The sequence below is a fragment of the Hemitrygon akajei genome, chromosome 15 (genome assembly GCF_048418815.1).
Source record: "Hemitrygon akajei chromosome 15, sHemAka1.3, whole genome shotgun sequence".
Lineage (NCBI taxonomy): Eukaryota > Metazoa > Chordata > Chondrichthyes > Myliobatiformes > Dasyatidae > Hemitrygon > Hemitrygon akajei.
This window is the reverse complement of record NC_133138.1, coordinates 61106774-61129134: the sequence shown is the minus strand read 5'-3', so window position 1 is coordinate 61129134 and position 22361 is coordinate 61106774. Positions and strand designations below refer to the sequence as shown.

Here is a 22361-nt window from a genome sequence, read left to right as displayed (position 1 = left end):
AAGTAAGATAAATTCAAATCAGTTTTTCTGCTTGTATAAATAGTAAGTCAACACTGCAATTTTGGAGAAAATCCATTGCAAGAATCTGTAGAAAGCCATTTTTTTTTATACAAGTCTACTGCCTGACATATAGATGATTTTTACAGTGCTAATATTCCTTTGGGTGGCTTTGAGGCAATTTAACAATTTTTGTTGCCTGACAAAAGTGTAAATAAAAAGTTACAACTGTTTTTCTTCTTCTTTGAGATGCTTGTTACTGCAGTTGCTACTTTCCACCTTTCCCAGGATCTTTGAGATAACCAAGTCAGCATTTGGATGATTTCTCAGATATTTTTTCTGTTTTCACACAAAGATAAAATATCCCATCAGTAGAGAGGATATTAAATCTTCTCGATTTTTCTTTGACCGTATATGTCCATTTCATTGAAGAGCATAATTCAGATGGTGTAAATAATGTAACTGCGTGTGAAACATTTTGGCTTCTAATTTCTCTTAAGATGGCTTGCCAAAATAATGTTTCTCATGTTTCTCAGCTCCTGAAAGTTAACAAATTGTCAAACATTAGAGCAAAGTTTCAATGAAACGATTGTTTCCTATAAAACTGCAATTGTGACTCCAACACAAACCAATTGGTTTCAGAACATCATCTCCTATTGACTTAAGTTCACTCATAATTTTGCTGCTAGATTTCTTTTGCAGGCTGACTTAAATCCTTTCAAGGACAATTTTCACAGAACATAAGACACTGTTTCCTTCTTGTTGTAAGTTTTCTTACCTATTTGTCTCCATGATCAACTCTGCTGTCCAGACACTTCAATCAAACTTTTAAAATACATGCTAACATTTGAATCTTTGCCTTTAAAAGCTACTCTGAAATACCTTGTGTTGGTCTTCAGATGAAACTTCTTTTATACATTTCCTTGTTGTAGTTGAATGACTGCATCAGACAATTTGCTGTTATGATTTTTCTGTCTTGGTGAGGCAAGCAAAATTTAATGGGTTGAGAATACAATTTTTTAAATCTTTTTCTTTTTTTACAGGTTATATTAAATGCAAAAACTTGATGATTGCTTTAGCTTATTTTCCACCATTCCGTTGCCTATTGTCACTATTAGAACTGGAGTTAAGGTTGCTGCTGTCTGCTCTTGCACTAAATTATCATCACTGAACGTCAACTTGCTGTCCCATATTTTCCTTTTGCAGTGGGATTGTGGACGGGTAATGGCCCAAGCTACAGAAGTGAGCTACCAGTTCCTCATGTCTCTGGTCTCCCTTATTTTCTGTGGCAATTAAAATATATTTAGTATTTGGCTAAGTGTGATAATGTCTCAAAAAGATATATTTAAAAATAAATTATATGGACACAATATAAAACTATTCCTTATGCTGTAAAACAATTAAATAGAGAAATGATGAGGAAATTATAAATAAGATCAAATATAGACGACCCCCTCCTGCCCTCCCAGTAAGTTTAATTCACGCATTTCAGTTACAAAACTGAAAGAATAAAGACATCTATCTAATGCCATAACTTATGCAGTCTGCTCTATAGTCCTTGATATGTGAGAGGCCTTGAGATGATGGTCCTTTTAAAGATGCGTGGAAGTGTCATACTATTGAAGCTGAAATGCTGTGCAAACAAGGAAAGAGCATAGGTCACTCCACAGTGAAAAGCATTGACATACACATGGAATAGATTCAAGCCAATCTGGATTATAAGGAAATAAGTCTAGACTATTGGCAACACTCCATCAGCAGTTGTTCATGTTACAGTTAACTTCTGTTCTGAAAATTTTTTACTAGGATGAGCTGATGAATTGTGGATTGAACTAAATGTAGTTTGATAACACAGATTTTAGTCCATGTGCCAAATGTGAATGTTTGTATCATTAAATAATAACATTAGATTATAATCATGTTTGCTTGTGTCTGCTTAAGTTCACCCAGCTCCCCTTTCACCCTGTTAAATAGATGCATTTTATCTCGAAAGTTATACACGTGGTTTTGTTTTCAAATGCTGAAAGATGATGAGAGAGATACGTATAAAACATATTGCCAACTTTCGTGCTATCCTATCAAGAAAAGAAATGAAGAAGGGAGGAGAGAGAGACTCTAGATCAAGAATTTCAGTATTCATCTCCAAAAAGTAGCACATGAGGAGTGTTTGATATCTCTAGACCTGTACTCACTGAAGTGCAAGTGGGACAGTGGTCAGGGATAATTTCACGAACCTACTAAATATTGGAATGGAGAGGATGTAATGTATGGATCTATTTCTTTTAGAACAATGACAACCCACCTCCCTCTCAGCACTATGTATTGATCTGTCATCTGCATGTGCACTGTTGTCTACACATGTGCATTGTTTTCTCTCGCCCTTGCTCTCTCATTTCAATGTGAATACACCAGTTCAAGCCATCTCCTGCATGCGTGATCTAATTTAGAATATATATGTAGTTGTGTGCAGACACAACAAGATGGTGACGAGTACAAATCTGAATGTCAGAAAATATCACAAACTGCACCGACAGTTATGGCACGATCAAGGGACGAAACAGCGCAAGTTAAACAACACAGAGAAGGCTGTCACGGACACTAAGGCGTGAGTGCAGTACATAGTGGCAGTCAAAGTGGTGCTGAATTTAAAGTGAGAATAAAATATGGCAATGGCTTCAGTTGAGAAAGCTGATGAATTTGATAGTGCTAATGAAGGCTGTGAGTCGTATCTCAAGACGGAGGAACTATATTGTAGTGTGAGCAAAAGAAAGCCCCTACACTAATTATCTTAATGGACCCAAGTATATACAGTCTCTTATGCCACTTCTTAACCCCTGAAAAGCCAGCAAGCAAGACGTTCGATGAAATTGTTGCAGTTTTACAAAATCACTTGAGCTCTTAACTGTTAGTAATAGCTGAGAGATTTAAATCCTACAAAAGGAACCTGTCAGAAGTTGCAAACACAAGGAAATCAGCAGATGCTGGAAATTCAAACAACAACACACACAAAATGCTGGTAGAACACAGCAGGCTAGGCAGCATCTATAGGGAGAAGCGATGTCGACGTTTCGGGCCGAGACCCTTCGTCAGGACTCGAAGGGTCTCAGCCCGAAATGTCGACTTTGCTTCTCCCTGTCAGAAGTTGAAAGCCTTTCTGAATACACTGCAGAACTGCGCAAACCTTCCCAGTACTGTGAGTTTAGAGATGGACTTTCTGATGCATTAAGGGACAGGCTGGTGTGTGGCATGCATAGTCAAAGCACTCAAACAAGGATACTAGCAGAAAGAGGCCTAACCTTAGAATGGGCATTGACCATTGCAATATCGTTAGAGACTTCAGCAAAGAATGCAGCAGAACTACAGAAAAGGAGATTAGAATGTGGAATGCACAAAGTGTCCCTGAATGGTGCAAAAAGCCAAAATGTTATCAATGTGGCAAATCCTCCCATGATGCAAATGACTGTCGGTTCAAAGAAAAAGCCTGCAGAAAGTGTCACAGACAAGGTCACATGGAGAGAGAATGCAAGGCAGACAAAAAGCACAATCAAGTGAAAAGTCTCAAACACAAAACTAAGCAAACGCATAAAGTTACCAAATGTAAAACAGAATCAGAGTCTGACAAAGGAGAACTGTCATGCCTAGAACTGCACAGTATAACTGAAGCATATCACAACATCATCTAGATCACAGTAGATGTGTCTGGTGTAAAACTAAATATGGAGTTGGATACAGGCTCACCTTTGTCCATAATTCCAGAGGCTGCCCACAACAAACTGTTTTCTTAGATACCAATGAAATCAACCACATCAGCAAAGACCAGCTTCTCTGAAGACTATCTTCGCCAAAAAAAGGTTTACCAGAACAAAATGGGAGTAATAACAAACCACAATACATGTTGGAAGAATTCTGACTGTTCATGAAGAAAAATGGCATCAGACGTTTCACAAGTCTGCTCCCCACCACCCAGCAATGAATGGGTTAGCTGAAAGGTTTATCCAAACCTTCAAGAAGTCTATTAAAGTGATGTTCGAGGGGAAGATTTCTCTACAGCACAAGATAGACAGCTTCCTTTTTGTGTATTGCAACTCTGTTTATGTGATGACGAATCAAACACCTGCGGTGTTGTTCATGAACAGGAACCTGAGATATTGCATAGACCTCCTGAAACCAGATCGATGGAAAGAATTGAAGAATAAACAGTTCAGCCAGTTGCCAAGTGAAGCATCAAGGAGCTTCGAGATTAAGCAGGTAGTGTGTGAATACTGAGAAGAAAAGTGGACAGCTGGTAGGATAGCTGAAGAACTGGACCACTGATGTACACAGTGGATGTTGGAGATCAGACGTGGAAACATCATGTGGACCAGACACTGGATGCTCAACTGAAGAACACACCTGAGTCAACTGTATCCCACAAGACGGACACATAACAGTCACCAGAATTACCTCTCAGTCATGATGCCACTCCACAGCAACGTGACACCGGAATGTTGCCTTCGACAAGACACCTACCAAACCTGATGCCACCCCACAGGTCCAGAGGCGCTATCCTGAAAGAAACAGAGCACCACCCAAAATACGGAACCTTTACAACTGTGAAGTTGTTATAGACTGTTATTGTGGAAGCACATTTATTTGAAATATGGGTGATTGAAAGGGAAATTGAATGTTTTGTACATATAGAGTTTATGTTGCATTAATCTAAAGGGGGAGGAAGTGTAATGTATGGATCTATTTCTTTTAGAGCAATGACCCCCCCCCCCCCCTTAGCACAATGTATTGAGCATGAACATTGTCCCTTCTTGCTCATTGCAATGTGAATACACCAGTTAAAGCCATCTCCTGCATGTGTGCTTTTATTTAATATATATATCATTGTTCACAGGCACAACAGAGGATGTTTCCAATAATGCAGGGGTTCCTAATCTTTTTTTATGCCATGGACTCCTACCAGTAACTAAAGGGTCCACGGAACCCTGCAATAGTGGGAGACTCTAGGAGAGAAGGCACAGCCTCAGGATTGGAGGAAAAGAGATGAGGAGGAATTGCTTCAGCCTGTGGAATTCATTGCCACAGGTGGCTGTGGAGGCTAAATCACTGGGTATATTTAAAGCGGAGGTTGATCAGTTCTTGGTTAGTAAGGGGGGTTGGCTCAAAGCTTATGGGGGAGAAGACAGGAGAATGGGGTTGAGGGAATATAAATCAACCATAATCAAATGGCAGAGCAGGCTCAATGGACCAAATGGCCTAATTCCGCTCCTATGTGGGGGGAAAAAAGGAAAAGCAGCTCACGGGCACCAGCAGGAAGTTAGTTTTGTTAGACTGGGTCTGCTAGAAGTGGTGAAAGAACCAACACTTAGAACACAGAACAGTACAACACAGGAACAGTTCCTTTGGCTCACAATGTTGTGCCAAACCAATTAAATTAGTAATCAAATGGCTAACTAAACTAATCTGCCTATCCTATCCTTCCAGTTTCCTTACATTTATGTGTCTATCTAAACATCTGTTAAACGTCTCTAAGGTACCACCACTCCAGGCACCCACCACACTCCGTAAAAAACTTGCCCCCACACATCTCCTTTGAAGTGACTCCCTCCCACCTTAAATGCAAGCCTTCTAGTATTTGACATTCCAACTCTAAGCAAAAGGTATTGTCCCTCTACTCTATCTACGCCTCTCATAAGCTTTTAAACCTCTAGCGGATCTCCCCTCAGCCTCCAGCACTCCAGAGAAAATGACCCAAGTTTGTCCAACCTCTCATTATGGTACATGCCCTCTAATCCAGACAGCATCTTGGTAAGCCTCTTCTGAGCTCTCTCCAAAGTCTCGACATCCTTCCGATAATGGGGTGACCAGAACGGGGGTGCAGTCCTCCAGATGCAGCCTAATTAGGGTTTTGTAAAGCTGCAACATAACTTTCTGACTCAACTAATAAAGGCAAGCATGCCATATGTCCTCTTAAATACCCTATCGACTTGTATAGCCACTTTCAGGGAGCTGTGAACTTGGACCCCAAGATTCCTCTGTTTATCAACACTGCCAATGATCTTCCCTTTAACAAGGTACTGTCTCTGTGTATTTGACCTACCAAGGTGCAACACTTCACATTTGGCTGGGTTAAAGTCCATCTGCAATGTCTCCGCCCATATCGGCAGCTGATCTATATCCTGTTGCATTCTTTGCCAGTCTTATATGCTATCCACAACACCACTCGTCTTTGAATAATCTGCAAACTTACTAACCCACCCATCTACATTTTCATCCAGGTCAGTTTTATATGTAGCGTACATCACTAAACAGCACAGGTTCCAGTACAGATCCCTGTAGAACACCACTAATGACAGACCTCTAGCTCTAATAAGGCCATTCAACCACTACTCTCTGTCTTCTGTGGGTAAGCTAGTTCTGAATCTAAACTGCCAATGCACCAGTGATCCTATGCATCATAATCTGGATGAGCCTCCCATCAAGGACTTTGTCAAACACCTTATTAAAGTTCATGTAGACAACATCCACAACTCTACCTTCATCAATCACCCTCGTCAAAAAACTCAAAACTTAACACAACATGACACCAGGCCATTTGGCCCACTATGTTGTGCTGAACCAGCTAAAAAGCAAATCAAAATCACACAAACTCTTATCCCTCCTAACTACCTCCTATCTCTCCATCATCCTTACATCCTTGTGACTATCCAAACACCTCTTAAAAGCCTCTAATGTATTTGCCTCTACCACCATACCAGGCAGTGCATCCAGGCATCCATCTCTGAGTAAAAAATTTATCCCTCGCATCCCCCTTGAACCTACCCCGTCTCATCTTCAATGCATGCCCTCTGGTGTTAGACATTTCAACCCTGGGAAACTGATACTCCCTGTCTACTCGATCTATGCCTTTTTATAAACCTCTAACAGTTCTCCCCTCAGCCCTTGGTGCTCCAGAGAAAACAACTCATTTATCCAGCTCCTCATGATAGCACATGCCCTCTAAATTGGAAAGCATTCTGGTAAACCTCTTCTGCACCCTCTCCAAAGCCTCAACGTCCTTCCTATGGTGGGGCGACCAGAACTGTATGCAGTACTCCCAATGTTACAACATAACCTCTTGACTTTTAACACAATGCCTCATCTAATAAAAGCAAGTATTCTATAAGCCTTCTTAACCACCTTATCGACCTGTGTAGCCACTTCCAAGGAGTTATGAACTTGGATCCCAAGATCTCGCTGCTCACCAACACTGTTAAGAATCTTGCTCTTAATAATGTATTAAACTCCACCTGCCATTTCTATACTCATATCTGTAACTGATCTATATTGCACTATTATTTGCCAGTCTTCACACTATCCACAACTCCACTAATCTTGATATTATCCGCAAACTTATTAACCCCTCCCATCTACATTTTCATCCTGCACAGATCACTGCAGAACACCAGTAATTACAGGCCTCCAACTCGAATAACTCCCTTAAACCACTACCCTCTGGGCAAGCTAGTTCTCTATCCAAACAGCCAATCTCTGTTGTCACCTTGGCAAAAAACTCAATCAAGTTGGTAAGACACAACTTGCCCCACACAAAGCCATCCTGGCTCTCCTTAATTAAGCCATAGGTTTCCAAATGCTCTTATATCCTATCCCTAAGAATTCTCTCTGGTAACTTCCCTATCACTGATTGAGACTCACCAGTCTATAGTTTCCAGTATTATCCCTGGTTCCCTTCTTGAATAATGGAACTACATTAGCTACTGTCCAGTCCTCCAGGATCTCCCCCGTGGCTGGAGAGGCCACAAAAGATATTGGTTAAGGTACCAGCAATCTCTTCTGCTGCCTCTCTCAATAACGTGGTGTATATCCCATCAGGCCTTGCAGTCTTATCCACCTTAACCCATGCTCTTTAAAGAGACCCAACACTAACTCCTCCTTAGCCTCAAGATGCCCTGGCATATCAATACGCTCAGCACTGATCTCCCTATCCTCCACGTCCTTCTTGGTGAATACTGATGTAAATTACTCATGAAGGACCTCACCTGCATCCAAGTAAATGTTCCCCTCTTTATCCTTGAGTGGTCCTACCCTCTCCCTAGATATCTTCTTGGGGAGAAAAAACCTACTTTGCCTCATTTTCACCAATATTTCTGCTGCAATTGCATTTATTTATGTTGACTTTGACTTCGGAAAACACTTTTCACATATTCATGGGAGAATCCAAGTTCTGCTTTCACTGTGCATCATGCTGTGTTGTGTGGCAGGAAGATTAAGATGAGCTTTGTCACATGTGCATCGTAACATCAAAACACGGCGTAATGTGTCAACGATCAACGCAGTCCAAAAATGCACTAGAGGGCGATCTACAAGTGCTTTCAGCACTAACATAGTGTGCCCACAATTTACTGACCACAGCCAGACATCTGTGGAATGTGGGAGGGAAACCGAGCAATTGGAGGAAACCCGTCCGGTCGGAAGGAGAACCTACAGACTCGCTACAGTCAGAAATGGATTGAACTCGGGTTACTGGCATTGTAGTAGTTTTACATTAACCACTGTGCTACTGTGCTGCACTCTACAATTCCATGCCATCCTCTAGCGCTCAGTGCATGGAGATGTTGAGATCAACAGCCGCACAACTCTATTCTATCATTACATGTAACCTAACGACCCAGCATATTATTTTGTCACTAATATTGCAGCCAAGCCAGCAAGGCAGTCCGGATTCAACTTAGAGTATTGGACATCCTGACAGTTGTAGGACAGTTCTCTGCGGTGTTTGGCACATGTTCACAATATACCACCTTCTGTAAAAAGAAAAGGTCCCAGCTGTTTTAACTCCATGTTCTCATTTAATTCCTGCTGGTTGACTTAGTAACCGTGAGCAAAAGATTGGGGAGAAGCAAGGGATGTTTGCCAATCATGATATCATGAGTGCCACCTATGAATCGGAGAGGTTTGCTTCAGTGGAGGTCTGTGCATTCAGAGGGAACGGATGCTCAGTGGTGTGACCTCAAGTCATAGGAGCAGGATTAGGCCATTCGGTCCATCAAATCTGCTCCCCCATTCAGACGCAGCAGATTTATTTTCCCTCTCAGCCCCATTTTCCTGCCTTCACCCCAAAAGCTTTGTTGCCCCTTACTAATTAAGTACCTGTCAATCTCTGCTTTAAATGTGCCCAATGACTTGGCCTCCACAGCCATCAGGGCAATGAATTTGATAGATTCACCACCCTCTGTTCTCAAGGGCCATCCTTGGAATCTGAGGCTGTGACCTTTGGCCCTAGGCTCTCAAAAGTGTTTTTCCTGCTTTGCACATGTAATGGCAATTGGCAATATTTCATTGTTCACTATCTTTGCTGTATGTAGGAATTTCCTGCATTGGAGCAGAACTGCTCACCACACCCCCCCCCCCCCCCTTCACCAGTTCTCAGGCATAATCCAACTTCTAACCATGTTAATTTAGTTGGTAAATAATTTACACCAATATTCCATAATATTTCAGATTTACACTTCACCAGAAGCCAAAACAGATACATTTCAGCTTTTATTTTCATTAAAAAAAAATTTTATTAATTATTTTTGAAGATTAACAAAAAAAGATACATTAAGTTAATATGTCATTATGTACAACAAGGAATTAAATTAGCAAATAACTGATTAACAAAGCTAAGCAATATATCCATAATAAGAAGAACAAATAATGTGTTAAGAATATTTTTTTGAAAGAAAAAGGAAAAAAAAACCCCTACTAACTGAAAAAACCCAGCAAAAACAAAACCATTGAGGAGCATAACCCCAGAGCTATACATCATACAAGCTTCCATAAAAAAAACATCAATCTGCCAATTCAAATCCACTTAAAGAAAAATCAGAAGGAAACCATATTAATGAACTCAAATCAGATGATAGTAGCGGGTGAATGAGCCCCACCTTTTCTCAAAATCATATCAAGAATCAAAAGTTCAACTTTGATTTTCTCCAAACTAAGACATAGCATCACCTGAGAAAACCATTGTATCAAAGTAGGAGCAGAAGCATCTTTCCATTTCAACAAAATAGCCCTTCTGGCCAATAATGTAACAAATGCAATAAATTTCAGCTTTTAAAGTCAGCAATTGTGCCTTAAAAATAGTGCTTTCCACAGGGAAAATGCAAACCATCTACAAAATGCCTTAGTCAAACCTCACATTGAGTGTGGGGGACGAATGATTGCAACAGTAAGATGCCTCTGGAGACAAGGCATCTGTGGAGATCGTTGAAAGAAATGGGAGAATGAAATAACTGTGGAATATTAAAGCACTGAAGAAGACATTTGCTGGAGAGCTTTTACCGCCGCAAGAAGCGGCAGCAAATGCATTGAACAAAATTAAACAGATTGATATGTTTGTGCTCACAGGGTGGTGGTTTGTCAGCACGTCCGATGAGCAGGGTTGGGTCCCCGCCACGTGTCTGGAACCCCAGGATGAAGCTCAGGATGACCTTTCAATTGTTAGTGCCAAGCCGGGGGAAGGTAAGCAGCCAAAACAAACAATGAGTTTCATTCAGATAGAGCTTGTTCTGCTCTACCTTACCATGCTTATTTATCTCTTTTATAATTAACAAGATATTAGTTATTTGTATAGTGGTATCATCTACATTTATTAATTAGAAATACTATACAATTATAAATACACAAATTTATTTTGTGCTGGGAAATAAGCAAAATATCCTCTTATCTAAATTAAAACAGCCAAAGAATTCAGACACCTTCCATCAACCCTCTTGTCTCTCAAAGCATTTTAAATGCACTAAGCAGAGATAAAAATTGAAGAGCTTTTACCAATTAGCACATAATTTTTGTTGAATATTTGGAAACTTATCCTTAGCAGGTGGGACAAACTTTGCTTTGCTCAGTTTGAACTTTGTGGAAAGACATCAGCCTTGGCTCAGTAATAGCCTCGTGCTTCTCTTCAGGAGGTTTCAAACGTGGATTCAAACATGTTTACAAGACTTGAGCCCTTTAATTAACGTTTAGTGATGTGCCAAGTTAGTGTTGTTTGTTGGAAGTTTGATCTTCTTCACGCAGAGAGGAACTATCTTCCCCGTCTGATAAAAGTAAAAAAGCTTATGGCAGTCTTTATCAATGATGAAGTATGTTCTTCCCTCTGTCCCATTTCTGACATTTTTCTCTTAACCAGCATTTATTTAAAAAGAATAACAGTATATCCAGTTATTGATGTCATAGTTGATTGTGCGAATGTGCTTTGAGATTGGTTGTTTTGTTTCTTGTTTTAAATCTGCCAAGACTGGAAGCACCACTTGACTGTAGGGTTTTGTGATTCTGAGCATTATAAAAGACACTAAATAATGTTTTTTTCTCTTTACCATTATTTCTTCCTTGCTCTATCTAAGTCACTTCCAGTTCATCGCACAAAAGGGGTTAGATTCACACAAACAAAATCACAGGCTACACAATAAAAATAAACATGTAAAGTAAATACTTTTAAGAACTACTTTGTAGCATTCTGTAGGTGTTCATGAGTAGGAAATTAATATTTGTGAATGGTGAAGAAGAAAATGGACAGGTTAGATTAAATGTTGGGAATCAAGGAAATAAAGCAGCTGATGCTGGAAATCTAAATTTAAAAACTAAAATGGTGAAAATACTCAGGAGGTCAGATCAAATTTGTTGGAAGGGAAACAGAAATACAAAAGATTCTGCAGTTGCTGGAAATCCAGAGCAACACACAAAACGCTGGAGGAACTCAGCAAGTCTAGCAGCAACTTTGGAGGTGAATAAACAGTCGACATTTTGGGCTGAGACTCTTCATCAAGACTGATGAAAAGGAAGGGGGAAAGAAACGAGGGTAAGAATGTGCAAAAAGGGCAAGGAGTAAAAGCTGGCAAGTGATAGATGAAACCAGGTGAGGGGAAAGGAGGAATGAAGTGAGTACTTGGGAGGTGATAGGTGGAAAAGGTAAAGGGTTGAAGAAAAGGGAATCTGATAGGAGAGGACCATGGAAGAAATAGCTCCATAGGGAGGTGAGGAGAAGTGAATAAATAAGAGAGGAGTCAGAATGGAGAATGGAAAAAGGTAAAAAGAAGGGGAAATTATCAGAAGTTGGAAAAATTGGGTTCGTGACGTCAAGTTGTGGGCCATCCTTCCCCAACATGAGAGTGGCCTCATTGTGGCAGTAGAGGAGGCCATGATGGACATGTCAAAAGGGAAATTGGAAGTAGAATTAAAATGGGTGACCACCAGGAAATGCTATCTGTTGTGGCGGATGGAGCAAGGGTGCTGATGAAGCACTCCCCCATTCTCCGTTGGGTCTCACTAAAGTAGAGGAGGCTGCCTCAGGAGCCCCAGATACAGGGGACGGCCCCAGCAGACTTACAAGTGAAGTGTTGTCATACCTGGAAGGAGGGTTTGGGCCCTGAATAGTGGTGAGTGAGGAGATGTGGGGTAGCTGTAGCACTTGACCCACTTGCAGGGCCAAGTCCCAGGAGGTAACCCTAAAGAAAATGGAGACTACAGGGCAGGGAGAAGGAAAGGTGTGTTTACTAGTAGGATCCCATTGAAGGTGGCAAAAGTTATGGAGAGAGTGTTAATCTTTCAGGTTGAAGACCCCTCATCAGAAGGGCCTTCAATTTGAAATGTTAACTCTTTCTGTCTCCACAGATACAAACTGAGCTGAAGAATATTAATGCCATCTTCTGTTTTTATTTTATGCAAACGTTTTAAGTGAAAATGTATTAAGTTGCCTCAGCCTAACACTAAGAACTGTCTCTCTGGGCATCAATGAATCACTGTATCTGGATTTTATTTATTCATTCATAAAGCTTTCAGGGCACTGACTTGTGAGAAGAGAGATTTAAGTGTTATGACTATTAGACAGAGAATAATTGGACAATGTGCACAGAAGTAATTTATTTATTCATTTCAAAGTAACTTTTATTAGTTACATTGTAAATTATTATTTCTCTACCTGTATATAGATAATCCCAGTACGTTGTGCGGTGCTGCAATTGTACTCTTTCCTGACAATGGCAGTGCTTTCTATCAGTAGCAAAAGATTATTCAACAACATAAAAGTCAAAGTCTATAATGAGACTAAGCATAAATAATCTCCCAGTTTTTAATGCTTGATTAATATTTCCCTTCTCTGTTATATTAGTTTCTCTGAAGACCTGAGAGGTTTTTTAAAAACTAAAAATACTTTTTCAAGGGAATGAAGGCTAATCCTGTAATCTTAATGTTAGACAGTAATTGTTTTGTTTATCTTGGCCTCTATATATTCAGATGTTTTTCTCTATTCATTTACTTTATTTTTTTAAATTAGAAAAACAGCATGGTAACAGGCCCTTCCAGCCCAATGAGCCCAAATGTACCCAAGCGATCAATTAACCTAATAACCCATACATCTTCAGAATGTGGAGGAATCCAATGCACCCAGAAGAAACTGCTACAATCACGGGGAGAACATAGAAACTCTTTACAGACAGCTGTGCTACTGAACCCAAGTGGATAGCTTAATATATTTTAAAATTATGATTAAGTAATATCATTGACAGATATCAAAGTATCAACACGATTTTTATTTACTATGGTCATCAACAATAGATTTACAGTATGTTTACGTTGATCAATGGTAAATGGCTTAATTGCCCATTCTATGGTTTTTAAGAATGCAACAAGTTTTATTGTAGTGCAGTTAGAATCATTAATGAGCTCTTTATACTCTGTCGTCAATTCCCATTTTCCAACATGCTGCCAGTCATTAAGCCATTCTGGTCTCTGCCAAGACATTTCGGCCGTCGGCGGACTTTAGGAGACCTATACATCAGTTTCTGGGGTCAAGGTGGATGGACACGTGCTTGCTGTTATGGAATCTGTATCTGCTTGCTGTATTTCATGTGTCTTGTCCATATGTTCTGCATGAAGTTGCTTAGCAAAGTTTGCTTTGCTACATTTATTTTTAATTTGTCCAATCCCAGAAAATGTTCCCATAATTTTGAACCCATTACCAACTGACAGAAGCTGTGCTCTTGCTCAAAGCTGTTGAAATCTGTTGTGAATGGTGTTTTCTGCAGGACCATTCTTATAGTAGAAGGCTAACGATTCCATGATATTTTACCTGTTTAACTATTATTCTCGATGAAAGCCATTTTGCTTCAGGCTCATTTGTACAGGTCATATGCTCCCAAAGAACTGTAGATTTTGAATGAAAAATATTCTTCACCTATTTTAGATTCCAGATTAATCTTCTAGAATGTCAGCTCTACTGTCTTTCGATTCTAATATCGGGTATTGCTTAAATGAGATGATTGGCCCCAGACATCATCATTGCATTTGAATTCATCTTCCACATACCTGTTAAAAATTTGCACTTCATAAATCTGAATTTGATCATTTGTTTACATAGCTACTATTCCTATCTTAAATGCTTTTTCCCTTCAGTACCTCATTCATTTGTGGGTTCACACTTGGGTATGTCTTTTGTGATCCGGCCTATTAGGTCATGCCTAACAGAAGCAAAACTTGCCCATTGGCCCATCCACAATCAAGCCCCCACTCACACTATGTTTTTGATATTCTTCTGACATTCCCATCCACACCCTTCATTTTCTACCATTCGCTTACGTACATACCGGAGACAGTTTACAGTGGCCAGTAGCTACCAAACAGCACACCTTTGATATATGGTAGGAAACCGTAGCACCCTCAAGAAGTGCACAAAGTTTCATGGGGAGTGTACAGACCCTGTTCAGACAGCAGTGGAGATCAGGATTGAGCTGGTTGCTGGAGCTGTCAGGCACAATAAACTGCACCATGACAATCAATCTTCAGTTTCATTCATTGGGATCTGTTTCCTATTTTAACTATATTTCATTGAAAACCTTCAATTTATCCACGTGAATATTTTTTGCTAGGAAATTAGATCACATGGTATTGATCTCCGCATAATTTCATTTTTTATTTAAGGAAAAAACCTAATAAAATAGTCCATTTTGGCTCTGTGCTGAATACATATTTCATAAGCATTGATATGATCTATTTTGACATTCTTTATTTTGAAAAGGATGTTTATGGCTCCAACACTTTTTCTTCATTTCAAATAATAAAATTGGTTAATTCTCCCTCTCCCCTTCCCTCTCCCTCCCTCTCTATCCCTCCCTCTCTCCCTCCCTCTCTCTCTCTCCCTCTCCCTCCCTCTCTCCCTCCCTCTCTCTCTCCCTCTCTCTCTCTCCCTCTCTCTCTTCCTCTCTCCCCCTCTCTTCCTCTGTCCCCTTTCCCTCCCTCTCTCCCTCTCCCCTCTCCCTCCTCCTCTCTCTAACCTCTCTCTTTCTCCCTCATTTTTTTTTGTAATTCTTCTTTTGTGCTTTCGATACCATTCATTACAACACCGTAGGTATGATTGCCTACGTATGATTTTTTGTCTATTTTCCAACTTGTTAGTCATACTTTGCCAATTACAGTCATTCCAAATTTGATCAGCATTTATTGCACATAAGAAGGTAAATATTATCATTCAAAATGTATGGTCTCTAAATCCTTACTGGTATTTATAGGAACTTATTTCAGAAACACCATTAAATAAGCTGAAGAACTGAAAAGTTCAAATGGAATTTCAGATTAATTTTTTTATTATATAATGAAAACAGTCTGTTTTTCATCACTGCCAAAAACCCCAGTCTTCTAAAAAGTAAAGTTACTTCCCATGTAGAATAGTTCAAAACTGCTTTCCTTAACAAATTTTGTAGTTTACGTCCTGACTGTGGAACAGTGGTGATTAATTTCTGTAATGAGAGACCCTGTGACAGCTGGGCAGTAGAAACTTAATTCAAAAAATTGCATGATGGTCATATTTTCTGTGGTCACAATGCGTTCGTCATCTTGAGCATTTGTTTTTTCCTACACAACCAGTCTTTCTTTCTACTCTGCTCTCACTGCAGCATGAAGTCTTAATACATTTTTTTAAAAGAGCTGTTGTTAATCAATACAAGCACATTCCATTAATCTGGACACTGCAAAGTCCTGTGTTAAATTTCATTTATTCATAACCTAAGTATCATTCGTATCTTTTTTAAAGAGCTTCAAGCATCTTTGTTAATCATACTTTAGTTTTGCTAATTACTATGGCATACTGTTTTGAGTGCGATATAAACTTGTTTTTGTTTCAGAGGAGATTTTTGTGGTCGTTTATCCATATTCAGCAAGAGATAATGATGAGATTGATTTGGAAAGAGGCGCCGTGGTGGAAGTTATACAGAAGAATCTGGAAGGCTGGTGGAAAATCAGGTAATTCAAATACCCCAAAGAGGGGAAAATGCATTGCACTTGTGTAGAAGCAACAGGGATATAGATTTATACACTTTTTATTTGAATGCATCTTACTAAAATTAATGTTCACATGAGCGTTTATTCACTTATTCTGTAAATGGCAAACTTTGCTTGACTTGGCCACAGGAATTCAGCCCTGACCCCCCCCCACGTCAATTTGAATTGCCTGTTGCACATATGCTTGTTAATGGTTTGACTGCATAAATTTACTGAAAGACCATCTTTTACATGACTACCACTCTGTTTTACTGGGGATCACAAGTGCATTACTTCTTTGTAGTCAAAACACTTAGTGAAAAACATACTTGGCATTGATTTGGAGCAAAGGTTTCTATTGCAAACATACTATATGTCTTCCAATCACAAACAAGAGAAACTCTGCAGATGCTGGAAATCCAAGCAACACATACAAATAGCTGGAGGAACTCAGCAGGCCAGGCAGCATCTATGGGAAAGAGTGCAAACAATGGTTCAGGTCGACGCCCTTCAGCAGCTCCTGCTGAAGGCTCTTGGCCTGAAACATTGACTGTTCTCTTTTCCATAAATGCTGCCTGGCCTGCTGAGTTCCTCCAGCATTTTCTGTGTATATACTGTATGTCTTCCACGGTTATCTCGTTTGCTTGAGTTGTGTCAATGATTCCAAGGCGAGGTCTGTCTCATTGTGTATATCTAAAATAACTAGGAAATGTAACAATAGTACTTTTGTCTCTTGAGCACATATGCTACTTCACTCTTTTTCCAAAACTCAAATAGAATAGCACTTGTTGAGATATGGTCTGATAAGAATTGATGCTGTATTTTTCAAAAGATGAACAATTGTAATGATTGATAAATTTACGTACATGCAAAATTTCTGCCCTTTTGGTCTTAGTGAAAGCCTTTGAGCCTTTTCCTTTAAAACAATATCCGGTTTCAAAATCTGCTGGCAGGCTTTGTTCCAATCTCTGGTTTATGTCTTGCTGTTCACATTCAGAAAGTGAGCCCAGAGACTTTCCAAGTATGGTGGAGGGGAAGTCCTCTTTGATCTGGCTGAAAAATTGTGCCTGAAAATTATGGTAATTCCAGTTCATTAGCTAGATAGCAGTTACCACCTACTAGTATTAATTTTTTCTTATCTATTTTAAAAATTAGTTTTAAAAGATATTAGCCCAGAAGTTGAATTTCACCCATGTTTGGTGCACCAAATGTATGCTAAGGTTAAAGCAAACACCAACTCAAATTTGGAATATTCTTCCTTTAAGAAATTACCACAGTTTACTTCCTTTAATTAAACCTAATGTATAATTTCCCAGTCACTGCTGTTTGGATGTTTGGAGGAAAGTGATGCAATGTTGTTCAAAGAGATCTCTCTCCACAGGAGGTTAAACTTTGGAGAATGGTGTGATTGATAGGTTAAGTACATGGATCTTATTTATGAAGTAGGGTAAATCTACTCCCTGGCCACAATCTCCAGTCCCAAACAGTCAATAGCAGCATCTGGACACAGGTTAATATATCTGTGAACTCCAGTTTTATGATATTGAAGAGTACAGGCTATGAACTTCCATATGTAAAAACAATATCCTGTGGGTCATTTTAAATAAGACAAGGTTCAGCACTTTCAGCATGATATCTTCCTTCTTGAATTGTGAATTAACAACACAAAAGTTAAATTATACTTTCCTTTAAATCAAATTTCTGCCATTAATGCTGCAAATATTAATTAACATTGTTATGTGCTCAAGATCTTTACAATGAAATGATAGCAGTGTTAAGGCAAACTGTATAATCGGATTGTGAGTCTACACATCCAATTATTACAGATGCGAAACTTTACCAAGAAAGTAGAGCAAAAAATTCAAAGTATGGCCTCAATTTCAGTTTATGTGCAATTTAAGCACTGACTTTTTTTTTTCCCCAACCAGTTTCAAGGCTCCAACGATAAATAGCTCTAATGGTTAGCATGGGAAAATGTTTCTGAGCCTTCCAAAAGATGAAAACCACCCTCCACACAAAAAAAAACATGTGTCCACCTCAAAGGGAAGAGGTGCTGACCAGATCCTTGGGGTTTGTCCTGTCTGGCTGACAGACGGGAAATTTTTCTGCTGTTAGTACAAATATGAGGTGATGTAGGCTTTTAAACTTTACACAGAATTTTTGTAAAGTGTGTCATAAATGTAAGCTTGCCTGCAGAAACTGCAAATTCAAAAATTCATCTTCCATTAGCACCAGCATATTGTGCCAAAATCAGTGCTGCACAGTTCTTGAAGTTGCAAGTAACGATCAAAGATAGCAAACTGTTGCTTCTGTTTATAATTTACGACCCTCTTCTGTTGTTCAGGCTCAGATTTGATCTAGGAGTTAGTTCCTTTATCTGAAGAATTATCAATACAGAGTTTAATCTCTTTCCAAACCTCTGGAGACAGGAGATTACTGAATAACAAAAGCAGTACGGTAGTTTTTTTTGTGGTGAAAGTACTTATAAGCATGCAGTTTTTAAAGTCCTAAATGTTGTCTATGTGCAAATTTGCTGAGAATCCATTCAAGTGCTTTCTGCACTTCCTTTATCACAATAAAACAGTCACCTGGCAAGGCTGCTCATTGTTCAGTTACTGCTGATTTTAATGGCAGAAGAAACCACATGCTCTGGAGATGAATAGCACAGCACATTCAGTGGGCAGTTAGATAATGAGGGGAAGCAGAAGACAATGAAAAGATATACTGGTAGGGCTGGATGCAGTCCACGAGGAGAAAGCTTGTTTGGAACTGCATGGAACAAATGGGGTTTTTTTGGTCATATATTTGATAACCAGAACAAGTTGCCCTTTTTAAAAAAAAGTGTAAATTACATGACATAAAGATAGAGCAAATGAAGTAGGCATTCTTCCCTTCATATCTTTTAATCTCCTTTAAAACAACTTGCAAGTCAGATTTCTGTGTGGTATATGGGTGAGACCAATTCAACTAACTATTCCATTTCAGATGGGCCAGTTTAATATTTGCCCTTCAGCTCATTAATCAGAACCATAATGACCCTGAGGCATGGCAGCAGAATTAGGCCACACGGCCCATCAAGTTGGCTTTGCCATACCATCATGTCCGATTTATTACCCCTCACAACCCCAGTCTCCTACCTTCTCCTGCAACATTTGATACCTTTACTAATCAGGAACCTATCAACCTCTGCTTTAAATATACCCAATGACTTTGCCTCCATAGCCAAGTGCGGAAAGGAATTCCACAGATTCACCACCCTCTGGCTAAAGTAATTCCTCCTCTTCGCTGTTCTAAAGTGACAGCCCTCTATTCTGACTCCCTGGCTATTGCAAACGTTCTCTCCACGTCCACTCTATCTAGGCCTTTCAGTATTCAATAGACAATAGGTGCAGAAGTAGACCATTTGGCCCTTCGAGCCTGCACCTCCATTTTGAGATCATGGCTGATCAATTACTATCAATACCCGGTTCCTGCCTTGTCCCCATATCCCTTGATTCCCCTATCCATAAGATACCTATTTAGCTCCTTCTTGAAAGCATCCAGAGAATTGGCCTTCACTACCTTCCGAGGCAGTGTATTCCAGACCCCCCACAACTCTCTGGGAGAAGAAGTTTTTCCTTAACTCTGTCCTAAATGACCTACCCCTTATTCTCAAACCATGCCCTCTGGTACTGGACTCTCCCAGCATCTGGAACATATTTCCTGCCTCTATCTTGTCCAATCCCTTAATAATCTTATATGTTTCTATCAGATCCCCTCTCAATCTCCTTAACTCCAGCGTGTACAAGCCCAGTCTCTCTAACCTCTCTGCGTAAGACAGTCCAGACATCCCAGGAATTAACCTTGTGAATCTACGCTGCACTTCCTCTACAGCCAGGATGTCCTTCCTTAACCCTGGAGACCAAAACTGTACACAATACTCCAGGTGTGGTCTCACCAGGGCTCTGTACAAATGCAAGAGGATTTCCTTGCTCTTGTACTCAATTCCCTTTGTAATAAAGGCCAACATTCTATTAGCCTTCTTCACTGCCTGCTGCACTTGCTCATTCACCTTCAGTGACTGATGAACAAGGACTCCGAGATCTCTTTGTATTTCTCCCTTACCCAGCTCTACACCGTTCAGATAATAATCTGCCTTCCTGTTCTTACTCCCAAAGTGGATAACCTCAATAGGTTTGAAAGAGAATCCCCTCGTTCTTCTAAACTCCAGTGAGTACAGGCCCAGGGCCATCAAGTGCTCCCCATACGGTACTGTGCAGAAGTCTTAGGCACATATACATAGCTAGGTTGCCTTAGACTTTTGCACAGTACTTTATATTGGTTACAATAGGAAGGTGGTAAAATAGAAACTGCTCACAATACTCCAAGTATGGTCTGACCTATGCCTTCTAAAGACTCAGCTTTATATTCTAATCCTCTCAAAATGAATGCTAACATTGCATTTACCTTCCTTACCACCGACTCAACCTATGAGTTAACATTTAGAGCACCCTACACAAGGACTTGCAAGTCCCTTTGCACCTCTGATTTTTGAAATTTCTGCCCGTGTAGAAAATAGTCTACACCTTTATTCCTTCTACCAAAGTACATGACCATACACTTTCTTACACTATATTCCGCCTGCTACTTCTTTGCCCGTTCTCCGAATCTGTCTAAGTCCTTCTGCAGACTCCCTGCTTCCTCAACACTACCTGCCTGTCCACCTATCTTCGTACCTTTCGCAAACCTGGCCACAAAGTCATCAATTCTATCATCCAAATCCTTGACATACAATATGAAAAGAAGCAGGCCCAACACCAACCAGTGCAGAACACCACTAGTCACCCACAGCTAACTAGAAAAGGCCCCCTTTATTCTCACTCTTTACATGTGCCAGTGAGCCAGTCTTCTTTTTTCATTTGAAACCATCCTGACCAACAGCGCCACAGTGTGGTATGCCAGCTGCACAGCCGCTGAGCGACAAGACCTGCATCGTGTGGTGAAGGCAGCCCAGTGAATTGTCAGGATGGAGCTCCCAGGACTGGACACCATCTACTCCAGCAGACTCGGGAGGAAAGCAATCAGCATAACCAGAGACACCACACACCCCGGCCACTCCCTGTTTGACTCGCTTCCGTCCAGCAAAAGGTTCAGGACACTAAAAACCAGAACAAATAGACTGAGGAACAGCTTCTACCCCAGAGCTGTGGCCTCCATCACACCACTCCCACAGAACAATGACTGAAACTGTGAGCACACACAAGGACTCAAATACTTGCACTAACGGCACTTTGTGCATTACTGTGATATTCTGGTGCTGCTGTAACTTATTTTCTGCTACTTATCTATTTAATACTGTTTTTCTATTACTGTCTTGTTTTTATCTACCGCTTTGTTTGATTGCCTGAGAGGAAGCCAAACAGAGTTTCATTGTGCCTATGTATAATGACAATAAAGATCATTCAATTCAATTCAATTGTATCCATACCACAATTTTCCTGTAATATCATGGGCTTTTATCATACACTGCAGCCATATGTGCGGCACTTTGCAAAAGGCCTTCTGAAAATTCAAGTAAATAGCATTCACTGACTCTCCTTTGTCTATACTCACTATTAATTCCTCAAAGAATTCCAACACATGCGTCAGTCAAGATTTCCCCTTAAAAAACCATGCTGACTTTGACATCATTTTTCACGTGTATCGAAGTAGCCTGAAACTTCATCCTTAATAATGGACTCCAACATCTTCCATCTGGATCAGGCCATTTATCTGCCTTCAGACACTACTTCCTTCTCCTTAGTAATAGCAACTATACTCACTTCTGCTCACTGATTCTCTTGAATTTCTGGCATACTGCTGGTGTCTTCTAAAGTGAAGTACAATGCAAAATATTTATTAAGTTCCAGGTGAGGCAACACTTCACCTGCAAATCTGCTGGGCTCGTTTTGTGGCTGGTGATCCCGATGCAACTTCCTCTACACTGGTGAGACCCGTCGAGCGTCTCTGCAGCATCTGCACCAAATGGGACTTCCCAGTGACCACACATTTTCGTTCCCACTCTGACGTGCTGGTCCTTGGCCTCCTCTTGTGCCATGATG

General features: G+C 40.1%; 1 protein-coding gene across 2 annotated transcripts in view; it reads left to right on the top strand.

Annotated features, from left to right (window-relative positions):
• sh3pxd2b (SH3 and PX domains 2B) overlaps positions 1–22361 on the top strand; it is a 293160-nt gene that overhangs the window by 247302 nt on the left and 23497 nt on the right. For both annotated transcript variants that reach the window (XM_073067665.1, XM_073067663.1), the window contains 2 exons: positions 10381–10494; positions 16146–16263. In XM_073067665.1, coding sequence (XP_072923766.1) covers positions 10381–10494; positions 16146–16263 — 232 coding nt within the window. The remainder of the gene's footprint in view (positions 1–10380; positions 10495–16145; positions 16264–22361) is intronic.